We start from the raw sequence: 15,915 nt of genomic DNA, 5'->3' as shown, positions 1-15,915 counted from the left end.
AAAAGAAAAAGAAAAAAAGAAGGGGAGGGGAAAGGGCAGAGGAAAAAAAAATATTAAAAAGACTGGACTGATTGTGTTTGTCTTTAAATACTGGAAAAGATCCCCACCTCCCATTTAGAAAAAAAATTAAATTAACTTTCAAAAATAAATTATATAAATAACAAAAGAAAACAGGGAGAGAGATGAAAGTTAGTATACGGATTTGAGAAAAAACTGTTAAAATACAATACGAAAATATGTAAAATCTCTCCTTCAGTTCATTCTATACAGAAAATACATGATTTTTGGCCACAGTCCCTAAGTGGATTTTGTGCTAGTGGGACAGTGGGCACTGGGATGCTGTGTGCACACATCCTCTGCTTAACAACTGTTACAGCAGCAAAACCAGTGGAGCAGAGCATCGATTTGAATGGCCTGTGCTTATTCAGAGTCCACTCTCTATCCATTTTGTAAGCTATCCTGTTCCAATAAAAAAAAAAAAAAAATTATATATATATATATATATATATATATATATATATATATATATATATATATATATATAAAATAAAACGTTATGCGGTGCTGGAGAAACCTGCACAATAGGCTTAATCAGCAGCATAAAAATTAAAATGTTTTTGCTTCCAAAAATTTTTTTTTTTGAGGCTGCAGACCATCTGATAAGCACCATCACACCCCTGAACACTGCTTTCTGCACTGCTCCAGAGGTGCGTAACAAGGGAACATTGTACAGCATATACAAAAAAAATTGAGGGCTCTGCCATTTATATACCACCAATACTCTTAAAAATGTATGTACAAAACAACTTCATAGCAAAGAACAGCAGTACAAATTCTTGAAACCAAAAATGCAAGAATGGACCTAATGCAAGCATAATGGATGCTCCGCTTTTTACTGAGATGGGCAGTACTGGAGATAGATATTGGCAGTGATATAACATCTGCTCCCGATGAGCAGATTTTCTCTTTGAATACACATATACCAGCAAACAGCGAGGACTTAAAAAAACAAAAAAACAGAACAAAAACAAAAAAAAAAAACACTGGATATCATGCAACCATAACTCTGCAGCCTGATACTTTTTTGGCCATTAAATTTATCCAATTCTCAATTCAGAGGCGTTAGAGTATTCTGCATTTCTTGTAAGATAATAAGCAGACAAAATACAAATATCCAAATGTCCTAGGTGGATATATGGATGAGATACATTCTCAAGGCGATAGCTTTTGATAGCTGTTAATACACACATTCATCAAACAACGCTATGTATGGAAAGAAATTTCTGTAAACAGCACAATGCCAATAAGATTCCATGAGCTGAAACGCTTTACTGCCAGAGAAAAAATTCCTGGATCTTTTAAATGTACTTTTCAGTGCAAAACACTGCAGGTAACACAAAGTCCTTCTGCCACTGAGATTCTGTAGTAACCTAAAGAGATTAGGGCACAAGAATTAATCCAATGGCATCAATCTGCTGCTCTGTTTCACTTCCATAAACGATCACAAAAATGTATCCCATATAACACAATTTTAGCACCTTTACTTTTAGGACAGTTCTAGAGAATTATTTCACCTTTTCTTTGCTATAAAAAAAGAGAAAGGACTACTTTTCCATTAGTCATATTCCCCAATAACAGTGAAAAAATCCAGTGCTAGTGGTCATGTAAAGCAATAAACAGCTCTAAGAACCTTGCAATCAAGTGAAAGGCCTGCAGCCACAAAGGATATTTTTGTACCAGAGAGAGTGGGACCCAAATGAGCACAGTGTAGACAGAGTGGTGGACGTGCTTTGCAGGTGCATGACGTTAATCACTTGACAAAGTGTAAAGCACCCTTTAACACAGATCATTATACCCAGTCCTGGTTTTACATATTCCCATTCCAGCTTCCAGGAGATCTGTACAAATAACTTATCTTACATTTTTCAGATTCAAACAAAAAGTTATATTTCATTTTTTTTCTGGTTGGTTCAGAACTTTCCCCATCTTTCAAGCGAGTATTTCAAATTGAACAAATAATAAATACATTCTTATCAATTTTCAGTTTTATTTGCGTGTAATTGTGCCAATTCCCAAAAACTAAAATATCTCAAAATATTGTATATGCTTTACCTTAAATTCAGGTTTCTCCTCAATACAAGAAGTATGCACTGAAATGATGAAACAATTTTTTCTTTTTGTTTTCAGATACTGGCTTTGGTGTCCAATAATTATCAATATAACTGACAAGTTTCCATATAAAATATTCTTGTAAAAGAATTATTTTATGAACTGAATGTATTTTCCAGGAAATCAACACAAAATAAAAATCAAATATTTTGAAATTTAAATTTGTACACTCAACAAAAGTGCAATGTGGTAGCATTGTGTGTGAAAATACAGCTACATGTATCCAGGAAGAACAGAGACCATTATATGAATAACTAACTGCATTAAATTTAATAAAAATGCTTTACTCTAGAGGACCTTTTTCACACTTATAAATTAGGACCAAGATGTACTAAGCCAGAGCATAAGATCTTTAAAAATGAGGACGGTAAATATTAAAATCCAAGCAGGGCACGCTTGATTTGATTCACTTGCCCTGCAAATACCACTTAAACAGCATTTGTAAAAGCAGTTTACAGACGAAAAAGGGGAACGTATTAAATGCATTTATTAATTGAGACTCTATATATTATTTTTTAATTCAATTCTCTTAAAAATAAAATAAGTATCTTTAACTTATTATTTTGTGCCAAAAAATAGTCCGCAAAGTTTGATTTTTCTTATAATATTCTTGAACAAATACGATACATTACTTGTCTAACATCAATTTTTATACAGAATTTTCAGCTTCAAAAATACTCTCTCTCTAAAAGTGGTTTTCTTATTTTGTTCATATTTATGCAATATTTTTTATGAACACACTGAAATGTTCTTTGAGGAAACACTGACTCAGTACATCACAGCCATTATCTATTAAATTTTTATGCCCTCCACCCAAAAAATAAAATTATGGGAGAAAAAAAGGAACACAAAAAAAAAGAAAATAAAAAAGGAAAAAAAAATAAAAAAAGACAGACAGAAAGAAATAAACCCTGAAATTCCACCTTTCAACCTGATGGGCTTAAAGGATAATTAGCTACAATTAGTGCTGAACAAAAAACTTCTTGTGAAGCAAATACAGTACTTTCTTCCATGCTCAGGTTCCAGGACTAATGAAAGCAGGAACTAGAATTGTACCAGGAACCAGGGATATACAGTATTTATTGACTGAGGCATATGTATTCACAATCCGTTTTTTTTTTTTTTTTTTTAATAAAGATATATTAATACCAAAGAAATAAAGAAATCTTAATTTTCTACCCAAGTACTCCTTTCAAATCCAGTTTTCGAAACTGTGTCCACTCCTATGTATAAAAATGTATTTACTTGGGTTTAGGCAGCGAAAACAATTAACTGGCTGCATACGGCGTGGACACACTGTCACATGGATTGGAGCAGAGAGCTGGTAGAATTCACCAATCACATGTACACACTCCGTGTACATCACATGTACACACTCTGTAAATTTACTTAACCTTTGATGGTTTTAATTATTTTTTTACATCCTGGCATACATTAGCAATATATTGCAAAGATTTAGCAAAAATTATTCTCTGGCACCTTACCTTGCCAAAGTCATTGATAAATAGTGTATTTTGGTCTTAATTTCCCAGCTGCCTTATGTCAGTTAAGAATACATATGGTATATACATATAAGAAAACCAGGACTGGAGTAAAAAGTACCATTGATTAGGAGCCAAAAGTGCAATGAAAATTCAAAGTCAATTTCTGCTCCGGCCAGCATAAGTCATCAAAAAGAAAAAAAAAAAAATTAAAACAAAGAAAAACTAAAAAAAAAAAAGGAAAAAAACAAACAAGAAAATAAAAAAATAAAAAATGAAACAAAATATATATATTATCACAAGACATTCTACCCTCCCCATCTGCCCAAACAACCCCCCAAATTCTGCTTCTCCCCCTCCCAACAATATGTCTATATATATATACAACATGATTGGTTTCTGTAAAATGTATCAAACCTCAATAGTTTAATAAAATCTCTTTTTTTTTTTATTCCTGACGAACAAATACCAAAAAAACAACAATGTTTAACGCAGCAGCAGTAACCTTAAGGCTGCAGTTTTATGCTTCTCTCTCTCTTTTATGTATTAAATTGTATATATATTTTTTTTTTGCTTGTACTTTAAACAGAATAAAATGTTTGTAGCAACCAACAGTTATTCACATTTTATGTTGGTTTGTATTTTATGTGTATCTCCTCATTTCTCTCTAGTCTCTCAAATGTGTTACTGAACATCAAGAAATTAATCTCTTCATCCCTGAGTTTTAGTTTTTAGTGTTAGGCACTTTAGAAGATTGGAAGGTTAGTTTTTACTGGATACCAACCCAGTACAAGAGAGGTGGTAAGCTCATCGTAACCAAACTTCTAAAAGTGCCAAAATGACCACAGTCTTTAAAAAGGTAAAAATCAATCACCAGATTTAACTTATACACTGCCACTAAACTGGCTCAGGGCTGAAGGGGTTAATCACAGACTGACAACTTGTGCATCATGGGTTATGAAACCATCTGAAACTATGGAGCTGACTTCTTACCAAACTGCAGGAGACACATTTTTTTAGTCTCAGCAGAGGAATCATAAACATGTAGCTTTCACCCCTCAAAGTACTCAAGAGACACCAGGGACACACACTTCTCACCTTCTGCCAAAGCCTGGCCAAAAGACACAGAGCCCTCATAAGCCCTCTGACAGAGGCATAGAAGATACATACCTCTCAATCCTCACACTGATAAAACCACATACCTCTCAACATCTTCCCCAAGGAACATCATGGACAAAACTTTGAATAATCAAGTTATCTCTTTCCACAAAAGGGGTTATGAATAAAGGAAGAGTTTCGACACAAAACACAACTTTAACTTCAAGACTCCTTCCCGCTGTTTGAATCTTCGGTTTGTATAACAAGCACCAATGTTCTGATGGATTGAAATTTTGAGTGACAATCAGGGACACTTGAGAGGTATGCCAGGGAGCTTGCTCCGTGCTCAGATTTGCCCAGAGGCACCCTGGTGAGTAAAAAGAATTACAGGCACTAGTGTCCGACGGACGTCAGAGATAGATAGAGACAGAGAGATAGAGTGAAAGAGAGAGATAAAGGGAGGGAGAGAGAGAAGAGAGAGAGAGCACGCCCGTTAAAATGGGGAATGTACGTTTTGCAGGTTCTCCTTGCTGTCACTGTTAATATTATTATTGTTCTTTTATTTAAATGGCAAAAACTGGCCTCTCTCATCTATAGTCCTCCTTGGGATATTCTAACGTCACCAGATTTCCAAAGCCCAACCGTAAACTTTCCATATCGAAGGTTTCAATTTCTCTTTCCTGGCGTTCAAACAAATGCTTGATCCTCTCACTGCGCTCCTTCTGAAGGGCAGCCAACTCCTCTTCAATCTAAAACAAACATGGAACAGTCTTAGTAAAAAGTCAACAAAGGTGTATTGTTGCATATATAAAATACAGTATATGTGCTATTGGGTCCTAAAAAGAACATACGTGTTTAAATGCTGTCATCTACAAACAACGTGAACAATAATTTTTAATGAGGTCTCATCCACAAAAACGGTAACACAAGCACATGTAATATGTTGCCCATACCAGTACAGCATGACGAACATATGCCCACCCCCATCTGAAGACCAACGGTGACATTGAAGGCAAAAGAAGAAGTGTTATTAACAATTGTGTGTGCATTTTGGGTAGCTTACCATGGATTTGTCAGGTGACTTAAGTTTTTTCTAGAGATGTGCGTTTTATGAAGTGAGTTTTATTTCTTGATAAACTAGATCAGAGGTCTCCAAACTGCTTGCTTTTATCAAGATCTTGGGGCATTCCCCCCCCCCCCCCCCCCACTGTCAGCAACCAATGATGGAACACTATTCCTCCCACTGGCACCAGCGATGGGGCACTATTTCTACCACGGACACCAACAATGGTGCACTATTGATACCAACGATGGCACGCGATTAATCCCATTGATACAAACGACGGGGCATTATTACTAGCACTGACACCAATGATGGGGCACTCCCACTGATCCCACCGATAGGGCACAATTACTACCAATGATGGTGCGCTATTCCTCCCATTGATACCAAAGATGGGGCACTATTGCTACCACTGATACTAATGATGTGGCACGATTTCTCCCATTTATACCAATGATGGGGCACAATTACCCCCCCAATACCAATCATGGGGAATGTTTTACTCCCACCGATACCAGGACATTTTCTACTCCCACCGACCACAGTCCGGCTCTCCTAAAGTTTGAAGGACAATAAACTGTCCCTGTGTTTGGAAGGTCTAGAGACCCCTGAACTAGATTAGATTAAAGGGGTTGTTGTTGGTTTGGAGTTACTACAGTATTTAAACAAGAAATGAGAGGAGAGCAAAGGCTTCTAATTATCTCCATTACTTCAAGAAGTAAATTACAATACCCGTAGATGACTATCACAGCTAACTTCAGATAAAATACTATGTGAAGGTTAAAATGTATGCCTAGCAAACTGCTTTCAGAGTAATGGCCGTGGGGTTAGAAGTTTTTTTTAAATTATTTGGGGTGGTGGTTGTGGCGTGTTCCAGAGTCTACAACCACACTAGTCCCAAGCCCCACACAGAAGGCTCAGGTAGAAGAGGCTTCTGACTAAACCGAGATCCTGCGCCCTTGTCTTCTCTCTCTTACCCGCCTAGAGGGTACAGAGGGCAAAAGCCTCTCCTGCTTCTGCACCGCATAGTCTTTTACACTGTGCAAGGACCGAGCTGTCAAAGTAACAGCTCAATACTGTAGACTGCATTGGGAAAATGCAGCTCTCCCAATCTAAATCATAAGAACTAGGCTTTCACAAGATCTGGGCCTAGGTAGGGGATTGCAAAGTGCCACCCAGTTGCTGTGTTCTGCTGTTCTTCTTCTATTTGCAGCAGTGGCCTGAACAGTATCAGAAGTACTGGGCTGTGAGAGGAGAAAGGGGAACTGAGAAACAGTGCAGCAAGAATACAATGTTCTTGCTGACAATTACCTTTACTGCTGACACTTGCTGGCTCCCTGGCACACTGGATCTTAGAATAGTAATGTGAAGTATGAACACCAGCTGTTTTATTGTGCCAGCTTTCTCACAGATATACCTATACCAAACATCAGGCAATCCCAAGACTGTACAAGTTGCAGCAGAAGCCAATGCCTCAAGCTGTACATGGGGCTTTTTTTTTTTTGTGTGTTAAAAATAGTTTGGGTCTTTTTTGACACTTTGTTTTAGTAACTTTTTCATTTTTTTCGCTCAGCTTTTTTTGGCATTTTTTTTAAATTAACATTTGTATGTAAACTTTTAAAATTTGAGTCCAATCACACTTTTCATGCTTTGTCTTTTTTTTTTTAAAAAAAAGGACAAATTCATTAATTTGTCAGAACAGCTCAGTGGGGAGACTAACCTTGCATGCTCAGTACAGTGGCTCCAACTGGAGCTGTCCGTTTATTTTCATGCAACCTGCTGGATTGCATGAAATAATAATAAAAAAAAAACTATAGTGTGTACCAGGCTTTAAACCTCCTTTTGCTGGATGTAGTAAACCCAAAGCTAGATATTTGTCTTGCTTATTATTAAAAACAATGTGTCCTGTGGACTTTTATCTTGTTCCAGTTCTGTTGCCAAGTTTGTTTAGTTAAAGTTTGTTTAGTTAAAAGTGGATATATATAGTTGTTACACAATTATTGCTTTTATAATGTAAAGTTATAAAAAGAAATACATTTGAAACCTTTCTATTTTATAAAGAGGCAAAGTGGAGGTTTTCTGTTTTACATCTGTGTACAGAATCCCCCCCAGAAATCCCACTTCCCGTTTGCTTGATTTGTCCACAGCCTTTCGCCAATAGCTAGCAATCAAGTTGGAGACGGCTTGTAAAACTCTTCATGGCAACAGATTGCTCAACATTTTAAATTGAACTACCGCCCCCCCCCCCCCCCTCACTCTTTATTAGGCAATTCGGTGGACATAAATATGCTGTTGCCTCCTTTCCTCCTTTGCTGTCCTAGGTTACCACATCCTAAGTAAATATGTTCCCCCTGTGCTCCACTTCCATCGGGCCATTAAAAAAAAAATAATAATAATAATAATTGTTAGAGTGCGCTACAATATTCTGACAGTAGGTGGTTTCCCCGCTGTCATAATACGATCACTGCTGGCAGCTATAGCTGCCTGCAGCGACCGAATGAGAAAAACCTGCCAGGCTGGTTGTACTGAAGTCACTGAACAGATTGACTTCAGTACAACTAGCTGGCCCGTAGATGGATTGATATTCATGCTGAACCGGCTGGAATTTGATCTGTCTATGGCTGGCCTTGGAGTGGTTTTAATGGCTATTGCAAACAACAGGTTGCTAAAGGTGGATGCAGGGCAACTAAAAGTAGAAAAACTAACAGCTAGCCATTTAATTTCTTCATGTCAGATGAGACCTCAGTGTCTCATGAGAAGCTTGTGAAGCCATTACCAAAATTCCCAACCCCTCCCCACCTGGAAAAGATTGCCAAAAGGCACCTCAGTAGGAAATGTTCTATTATTATTGCAATGAAATAAATTGGGATGGTTTGTTCTTGTAATATATGTTTTTTTGGGTGCACTTCCTGAAAAATGGTGCCCTTAGTTCCACTCTATTTCAGACTGCTGATGCGCCTTTGGCGTTTATTTCCAGGTAGGAGGGGTTGGGAGAGATAGTGGGATATTCTGATTTGTCAGGGAAAAAAAGGGGGCTGGATGCATGTTTGGTGTTCCCCACCCCTTTGTGTGCCATCTATAACACCTGGTGCAGTATTTTGGGATGTGGTACAGCATTGTGGTGTGGGAAGTTTGAGAAAATTGGGTCACCAACGAAACCAGTTGGATATCATTCTCTCTTTTCCAATTTGATCCGGTGGTGAGAGTGAGTGGACTTTTGTGTATACATGCCTCTACTTTGGTCACCTGCTGAATGGGCCTCCTAACTATTTCACGTGACATCTAAGCCAATGCGCATATATTGGTCTCTGTGGTTCTTAGGAGTGCAAGTCTACATGTGACATCCGAGTATTATTAATTAAATGACAACCAAAATCCACCTGGAGACTGGATGATGCTGCACCAACCATATAGGCCATGCATATTGTAACGGGAGGGCCATGGGACCCAGAAGCTCTTACACAGATTGAGACAGAAAATAAGGGACATATGTTGGATTGTTTTAACATGGGTCTGTAATCCACAATATATTCAAGAATGTCTGCAAGAACTAATTACAGGTTGTTGATTCTGAACCCAACAGGTCAATAGAAGAGTGACTCATTCATGTGGGAACACAGACTGTTAAGGGGGTAATTAACTCTGCTACTGTCATGTAAACTAACCTTAGTCTGGCTTCTAAAGACCTTTCATTGTGTGATGCTAATTAACACTGTATTGTGTGAATTTCTATTGATGATAAATGTGTATTGTATAGCAGGTGAGAAGAGCCGGGGTCATGATGTCTGACTTGTCAGCTGTAGCCAATTAGCTCATGTGGATTGTGTCAGACCGGGTGCCAGAAAGTCTACCCAAGATGTGTATTGGAGGCTCCTTGGGAAGCATTGTATAATGTTGTGGGTAGAGTTGAGTCATTGTTCATATTTGGTTGCTGACTGTATATAAAGAGCCTACGTTTACCATTAAAGGATCTATTCATTTTGAACCAGAGAACAGAGCTGTGTGTGTCTCGTTTCTAGGGAATCCTATGGGTCGTGTTCGTCTGCTGGATTGTGGAGTGTCGATAAGCTGGCGTGGGTTGTTGGAATGGAATATCGTAAACGGCATTAACCCCTGACCGTTGCACATATAAACCACATATCTATATCATGCATACAAGGTCTCGGTGGTTCCTGTAGAAGTCTGCATGTGGACATTCGTGTATTACTAATGACAGGTTAAACCCATTTAGAGACTGGAAAATACTGCACCAGTGTGTTGTCTCAGTGGTCACTGTTAAAGTGTATACTGTATGTGGACATTCTTGTCTTTAACCACTTCCATACCAGGCACTTACGCAGCTTCCTGCCCAAGCCAATTTTCAGCTTTCTGCGCTGTTGCACTTCAAATGACAATTGCGCGGTCATGCTACACTGTACCCAAACAATTTTTTTTATCATTTTGTTCCCACAAATAGAGCTTTCATTTGGTGGTATTTGATCACCTCTGCGATTTTTTTTTTTTGCGCCAACAACTAAAAAAAGACCGAAAATGTTGAAAAAAATAAAGTTTATATTTTTTTCTGTTATTTTTTTTGTAAATAAGTACGTTTTCTTTTTTAATTACGGGCACTGATGGGCACCGATGAGGTGGCACTGATGGGCACTCATAGGCGGCACTAATCGGTACATATGGGTGGCACTGATGGATACATATGGGTGGCACTGATGGGTGGCACAGATAGGTGGGCACTGGGCATGGATGGGCACTGATGGAAACTGAGGGGTGGCACTTGTTTATTTACAATTTTTCTAATCAGTGCCCATGTTGCCAGTCAGTGGGCACTAATTGGCATCTATTGTGCATATTTTTTACATGTGGATGGCCATGGGGGATGTACCTGGCCATCCACGTTTCCTCCAATCCCCGGTGGTCCTGGCGGCTTCCCTGTGGTCTAGTGTGGGCTAATAAACAATCGGCGTGAACCCCCCCTGTCAGGAGAGCCGCCCATCGGCTCTCCTCTACTCGCGTCTATCAGACGCAAGTGAGGAAGAGCCGATCAACGGCTCTTCCTGTTTACATCGTGATCAGTCGTGATTACCACGTGATCAGCCGTGTCCAAAGAGCCTCCGCTGGAGGCTCTTTACCGAGATCGGAGATGCAGGGTGTCAGACTGACACCCCGCAGCACCGATCGCCGCGCTGCGTGCCCCCACGGGTGCGCGCCGGCATGAAATCCTGCAGGACGTCAATAGACGTCCAGTCAGGATTTCACAACCACTTCCCGGACGTCAATTGTCCATTGACCGGGCGGGAAGTGGTTAAAGGACGACAGGTCAAATTCACCTAAAGACTTTCTCCATGTTTGGATTATTCAAGTTTCTTGGATATAGCATGTATAGATTGGCAACATCTCCCCTTATTTTGATGTATTCAATTATCAGCAAAATATGAAGTCTTGTGGGCTGTTCTTTTTGTAAGTGGGTAAAATTACTTTATGCTGCTCTGAGGGCTTGCATCATTGTTAATGGTCTGCAGTCCTTCTTTAACCTATGCAGAGGCACCATGCAGGGGTGTCCCGTGTCTCCTGTACATCTTATCATCGTCATAGAGTCATTAACTTGTCTGCTTCGTCATTCTGTGGATGTCACAGGTTTTGTTAGAGGTTTCTTAGAGAACAAGGCTGCCCTTTACGCAGATGATGTACTTATATTCCTCTCAAACACAGTGGCAGCCTGACCATTAAGGGCGCCGTCCCCTCATATGAGTAATGGATAGATTCATGCATAGCAAGGAAGTGCGGGTCTGTTACCCTTTACTTGTTGGCTGAAAGGACAGGCGATCCTATTGGACGCCTAGCAGGAGGAAAGAAGAGACGCACGGTGGAAGCATAGAGGACACAGGAGCCGCCGCCTGACCCACAGCTTGGCGACGTCTGACCCAATGCCTGTCCCATAGCTCGCAGCCATCACCTGCTGTGTGAACCACCACCAAGATGGTCAGACAACGAGGGGGCAGTTGGGGGTACAGTGAGGCTGCAATTGATGTGTTTTTTTTCCCAGAATTTTTCAGTTTGTTTGCGCCACCCCCCAAAAAAATTGAGCACCAGCTGCCACTGCTCAAACACTCAAGCCTCATTACCAGCATCGCCTTGACACCTTTGGACAATTCTCAGGGCTTACCATCAATTAGTTGAACTCTATGCTGCTTCCTTTAGACCCACTGCTTGCCTCTTTGCCACCACCCCACATCTTAAAATGGTCGCTTAATTTAAATACTTAGGCAATGTCCAGCTTCCCACCAGATTACATTTCAGATAATATTTTGCATTTACTGTCAAAACTTCAAACTCAATGAAAGGCGTGGTGAAAACTCTCTCTCTGTTGTGGGGCGAGTAAACCTACTTAAAATGATTTGGATGCCACAAGTTCTCTATTGTCGCCTCAATTCCCCTGTGGAGATGCCCCTGAGAATTTTCATAATGGTCACAACCATATCGGGATTTGATCTGGAGGACAAATTCACAGAGGATTAAACTGGAACTGCTCAATTACCCTGAAGATGCAGATTAGGTGCTTCTAATCCATTGCTCTATTATATTGCTGCCCAAATACAGCATTTGGTGGGTGCGACTTGGGGATACCCTCTTGCCCCCTCCTTTCATATACAAACCAAGGCCAACATTTCCTATCTACTCTAGAAGTGCCTGTTTAGAAATGCAGTGAGTAGGGTAGCTTGTAGTCCTTTACAATGTGTAAAATGTGAGATATGGCAAAAAAATTGCTTAAGATTTCCTTCTTCACCAAACATACCCCCATTTGGAACAACACATTGTTTTCAGAAATTGCCAAGCTCCATGGCTTCCGGAGGCGAGAGGGGGGTGAGTATATGCAAGTGGGCACAGTTGTATGAAAATCGCACTATAAATCCCTATGCACAACTGTAGGAAGAATTTACCCTCGACACTAAATGGTACTATCAAGATCTGCAGTTCAGGCATGCCATCCAAGCCCAATCCAACTTTGCTACAGTCTCCTTTTTCCATAGGTCCATTATTGGCACCGTGGTGCCAGCCTCATCCACTAAGGGTTACATTGCTGAATCACTGTCTCTTGAAAATTTCCATGTTATGTAAAGCTTGATGGGAGAGGGATGTGGGCTCCAACTCTGGTGACATCTGGGAGAATGTTTTATAGTCACTCCAGATAGTTTTCCCTATCCCCCTTTCACAGACAGACATTTATTTTGCATAGGGTCTACAGAACCCCTGAATTTGTATACAATATAGGGGTGCGAGAAGATCCAGGTTGTGCGCAATCCCCAGGATCCCTTATCCATCTCCTGTGGCAATGTACCAGGGTGCAAAGGTATTGGGCAGAAATGTAAGGGACCCTTAATGGTCTTCTGGGCACCAACCTTGCGGATGACCCCATTATGTGTCTGCTTGGATATACAGATTTATCCCTAATTCATCAAAATTTAGCGCTTCACATTTCTCGAGCAGTATTCATAGCCAGCAGATTAACCGCATGCAAATAGACCTCGCCCCAACCGTCTACTCTGTGTGAATAGATAATGGATCTCAACAGCTCTAGCTCTTCTGAAACACATCTACTATCTTAGAAATGCCATGCTAATGTTTGACACCATATGGTTCCAGTGGATAGAGTTTATGAGCCCAACCCTTTCTCAAGTCTCTAGGTGCCTTTCTGGGTCTCAAGTCTCTGGGTGCCTTTTAGAATGACGGCTACAGCGTGGCCCTTAATTGCCGCCACTTAAGGCCCACGGTGTAGCCCGTCAAAGCGTTTCTGTCAGGTGCGCGCCATGTGCGCTGTGATCACCAAGTCTATGAGACTCGGCTAATCACAGATCAGAGTAAGGAACCAATCCTGGCACCTTACCACGTGATCAGCTGTCAGCTAATGTCAGCTGATCATCACATGATGTAAACAGAAGATCAGTAATCTTTTTTTTTTTTCCTCACGCTCACTGTGAGAGTGAGGAGAAAAAAAGCCAATCGGCTTCTGTCAGAGGGACATGAATGTTCCAGTGAGCACTGTTGGGGCCATAATCTGGAAGTGGAAAGAACATTATTCCACCATGAACCAGCCACGACCAGGTACTCCTCGCAAGATGTCTGACAGAGGTGTGAAAATAATTATCCAAGAGCCAAGAACCACTTGTGAAGAGCTTCAGAAAGACCTGGATTAGGTACAATTGCTTCAAAGATTACAATAAGTAATGCACTCAACCACCATGGCTTGTATGCACGCTCACCATACAAGACTCCATTGCTGAAGAAAAAGAAAGTTGAAGCTCATTTAAAAAGTTTGCTGCTCAACATTTAGATAAGCCTGTGAAATACTGGGAGAATATAGTCCGGTCAGCTGAGACCAAAACTGAACTATTTGGATGCCATAATACACACCATGTTTGGAGGTCAAATGGCACTACATATCACCCCAAAAAAACATACCAACAGTGACGTTTGGAGGTGGGATCATCATGGTGTGGGGCTGTTTTTCAGCATACAATACTTACAAATGTCATATTATTGAAGGAAGGATGAATGGAAAAATGTACCAAGACATTCTTATTAAAAATCTGCTACCATCTACCTGGATGATGAAGATAAAACGAGGGTGGACATTTCAGCAAGACAATGATCCCAAACACAAAGCTAAGGAAAATCTCAATAGGTTTCAAAGAAATCTGTGGCTATTCATAGCACTGATCGCTGTATAAATGACAATAGTCACAAAATAGCGTCAAAAGTGTCCCATGTGTCCGCCATAATGTCACAGTCAGGATAAAAATCGCAGATTGCCACCATTACTAATAAAAATAAATAAATAATAAAAATGCCAAAAAACTATCCCCTATTTTGTAGATGCTATAACTTTTGCGCAAACCAATGAATATACGCTTATTTCGATTTTTATTTCCAAAAATATGTAGAAGAGTACATATTGGCCTGAACTGAGGAATTTTTTTTTATGTATATATATTTTTTGGGGATATTTATTATAGCAAAAAAGAAAAAAATATTGCTTTTTTTTCAAAATTGTCGCACTTTTTTGTTTATAGAGCAAAAAATAAAAACCGCAGAGATGATCAAATACCACCAAAAGCTCTGTTTGTGGGGAAAAAAAGGACGTAAATTTTGTTGGGGTGCAATGTTGCATGACCGGGCAATTGTCAGTTAAAGCGACACAGTGCCGAATCGCAAAAAATGGCCTGGTCATTGGGCAGGCGATTTTCCCAGGGCTGAGGTGGTTAAACATGTTTTTTTTTTTATATATATTGGTTAAGCATGTTTAATACTTTTTCCTTGTGTCCTACCATTTTTTTACACATAACTTAATTTACCAAGAAAAATGACGATGTGTTCAACACTTATTTTATCCGCTGTATATGAAGTCCTCATTAAGCCCTATCGGAATGCAACCTGGATAACATGCAACTGATATTTCCATAAAAGAAGTGGATGCCCTAGTATGTTTCTGATTTTCTATTCCACAAATGTCCTGTTTATTATAGGATTAACCATTTCACCTACAGAACCATTTAAGGAACTGCCACTATTTTGAGAGAACACCACCGCCATTTCTACTATATATGATTATCTTATATACAAGTTTGATGTACTTATTTATAATTTTTGATGATCATCTCGGGAGTTAGTTGGGTTTCATTAGGTATAACCTTTTTTTTTTTTTAAATGCTTTGTTTATAATAACCACAATACAATGTAAAGAGATCCACTTTCAAAGACGCATATCCAAGTTTTCAACTTGTTTTTTGTGTCTATCGTTTCTTTATTTGTAATAAAATGTTTGTTAAAAGGGGTTGTAAACCCTCATGGGTTTCACCTTAATGCATTCTATGCATTAAGGTAAAAATCAAACATTCTGTAGTGCTGCAGACCCCCCCCCCCCATTTTACTTACCTAAACGCGGTCTTCCTCCGGCTGGGAATGAACACACGAACTCTAGCTGGTGTCTCGCATCCTGATTGATAGCAGTGCAGCCATTGGCTTCCGATGCTGTCAATCAATCAAATGATGTGGGTGCCGGGGGGCGGGGCCGAGTCCTGCTTTGTGTGTGAATACACGCAAAAACAGGAC

At 39.7% G+C, this 15,915-nt stretch overlaps 1 protein-coding gene across 5 annotated transcripts in view; it reads right to left on the bottom strand.

Annotated features, from left to right (window-relative positions):
* Positions 1-2,027: 2,027 nt before the first annotated feature.
* Positions 2,028-15,915, bottom strand: part of TAOK3 (TAO kinase 3) — a 371,844-nt gene continuing 357,956 nt past the window's right edge. For all 5 annotated transcript variants that reach the window (XM_040345730.1, XM_040345722.1, XM_040345755.1 and 2 more), the window contains one exon: positions 2,028-5,497. In XM_040345730.1, coding sequence (XP_040201664.1) covers positions 5,336-5,497 — 162 coding nt within the window. In that variant the 3' untranslated portion in view covers positions 2,028-5,335. The remainder of the gene's footprint in view (positions 5,498-15,915) is intronic.

Source organism: Rana temporaria, chromosome 1 (assembly GCF_905171775.1).
Source record: "Rana temporaria chromosome 1, aRanTem1.1, whole genome shotgun sequence".
Classification (NCBI taxonomy): Eukaryota; Metazoa; Chordata; class Amphibia; order Anura; family Ranidae; genus Rana; species Rana temporaria.
Note: the sequence above shows the minus strand (reverse complement) of the source record. Positions and strands in the feature narration are given on the sequence as shown.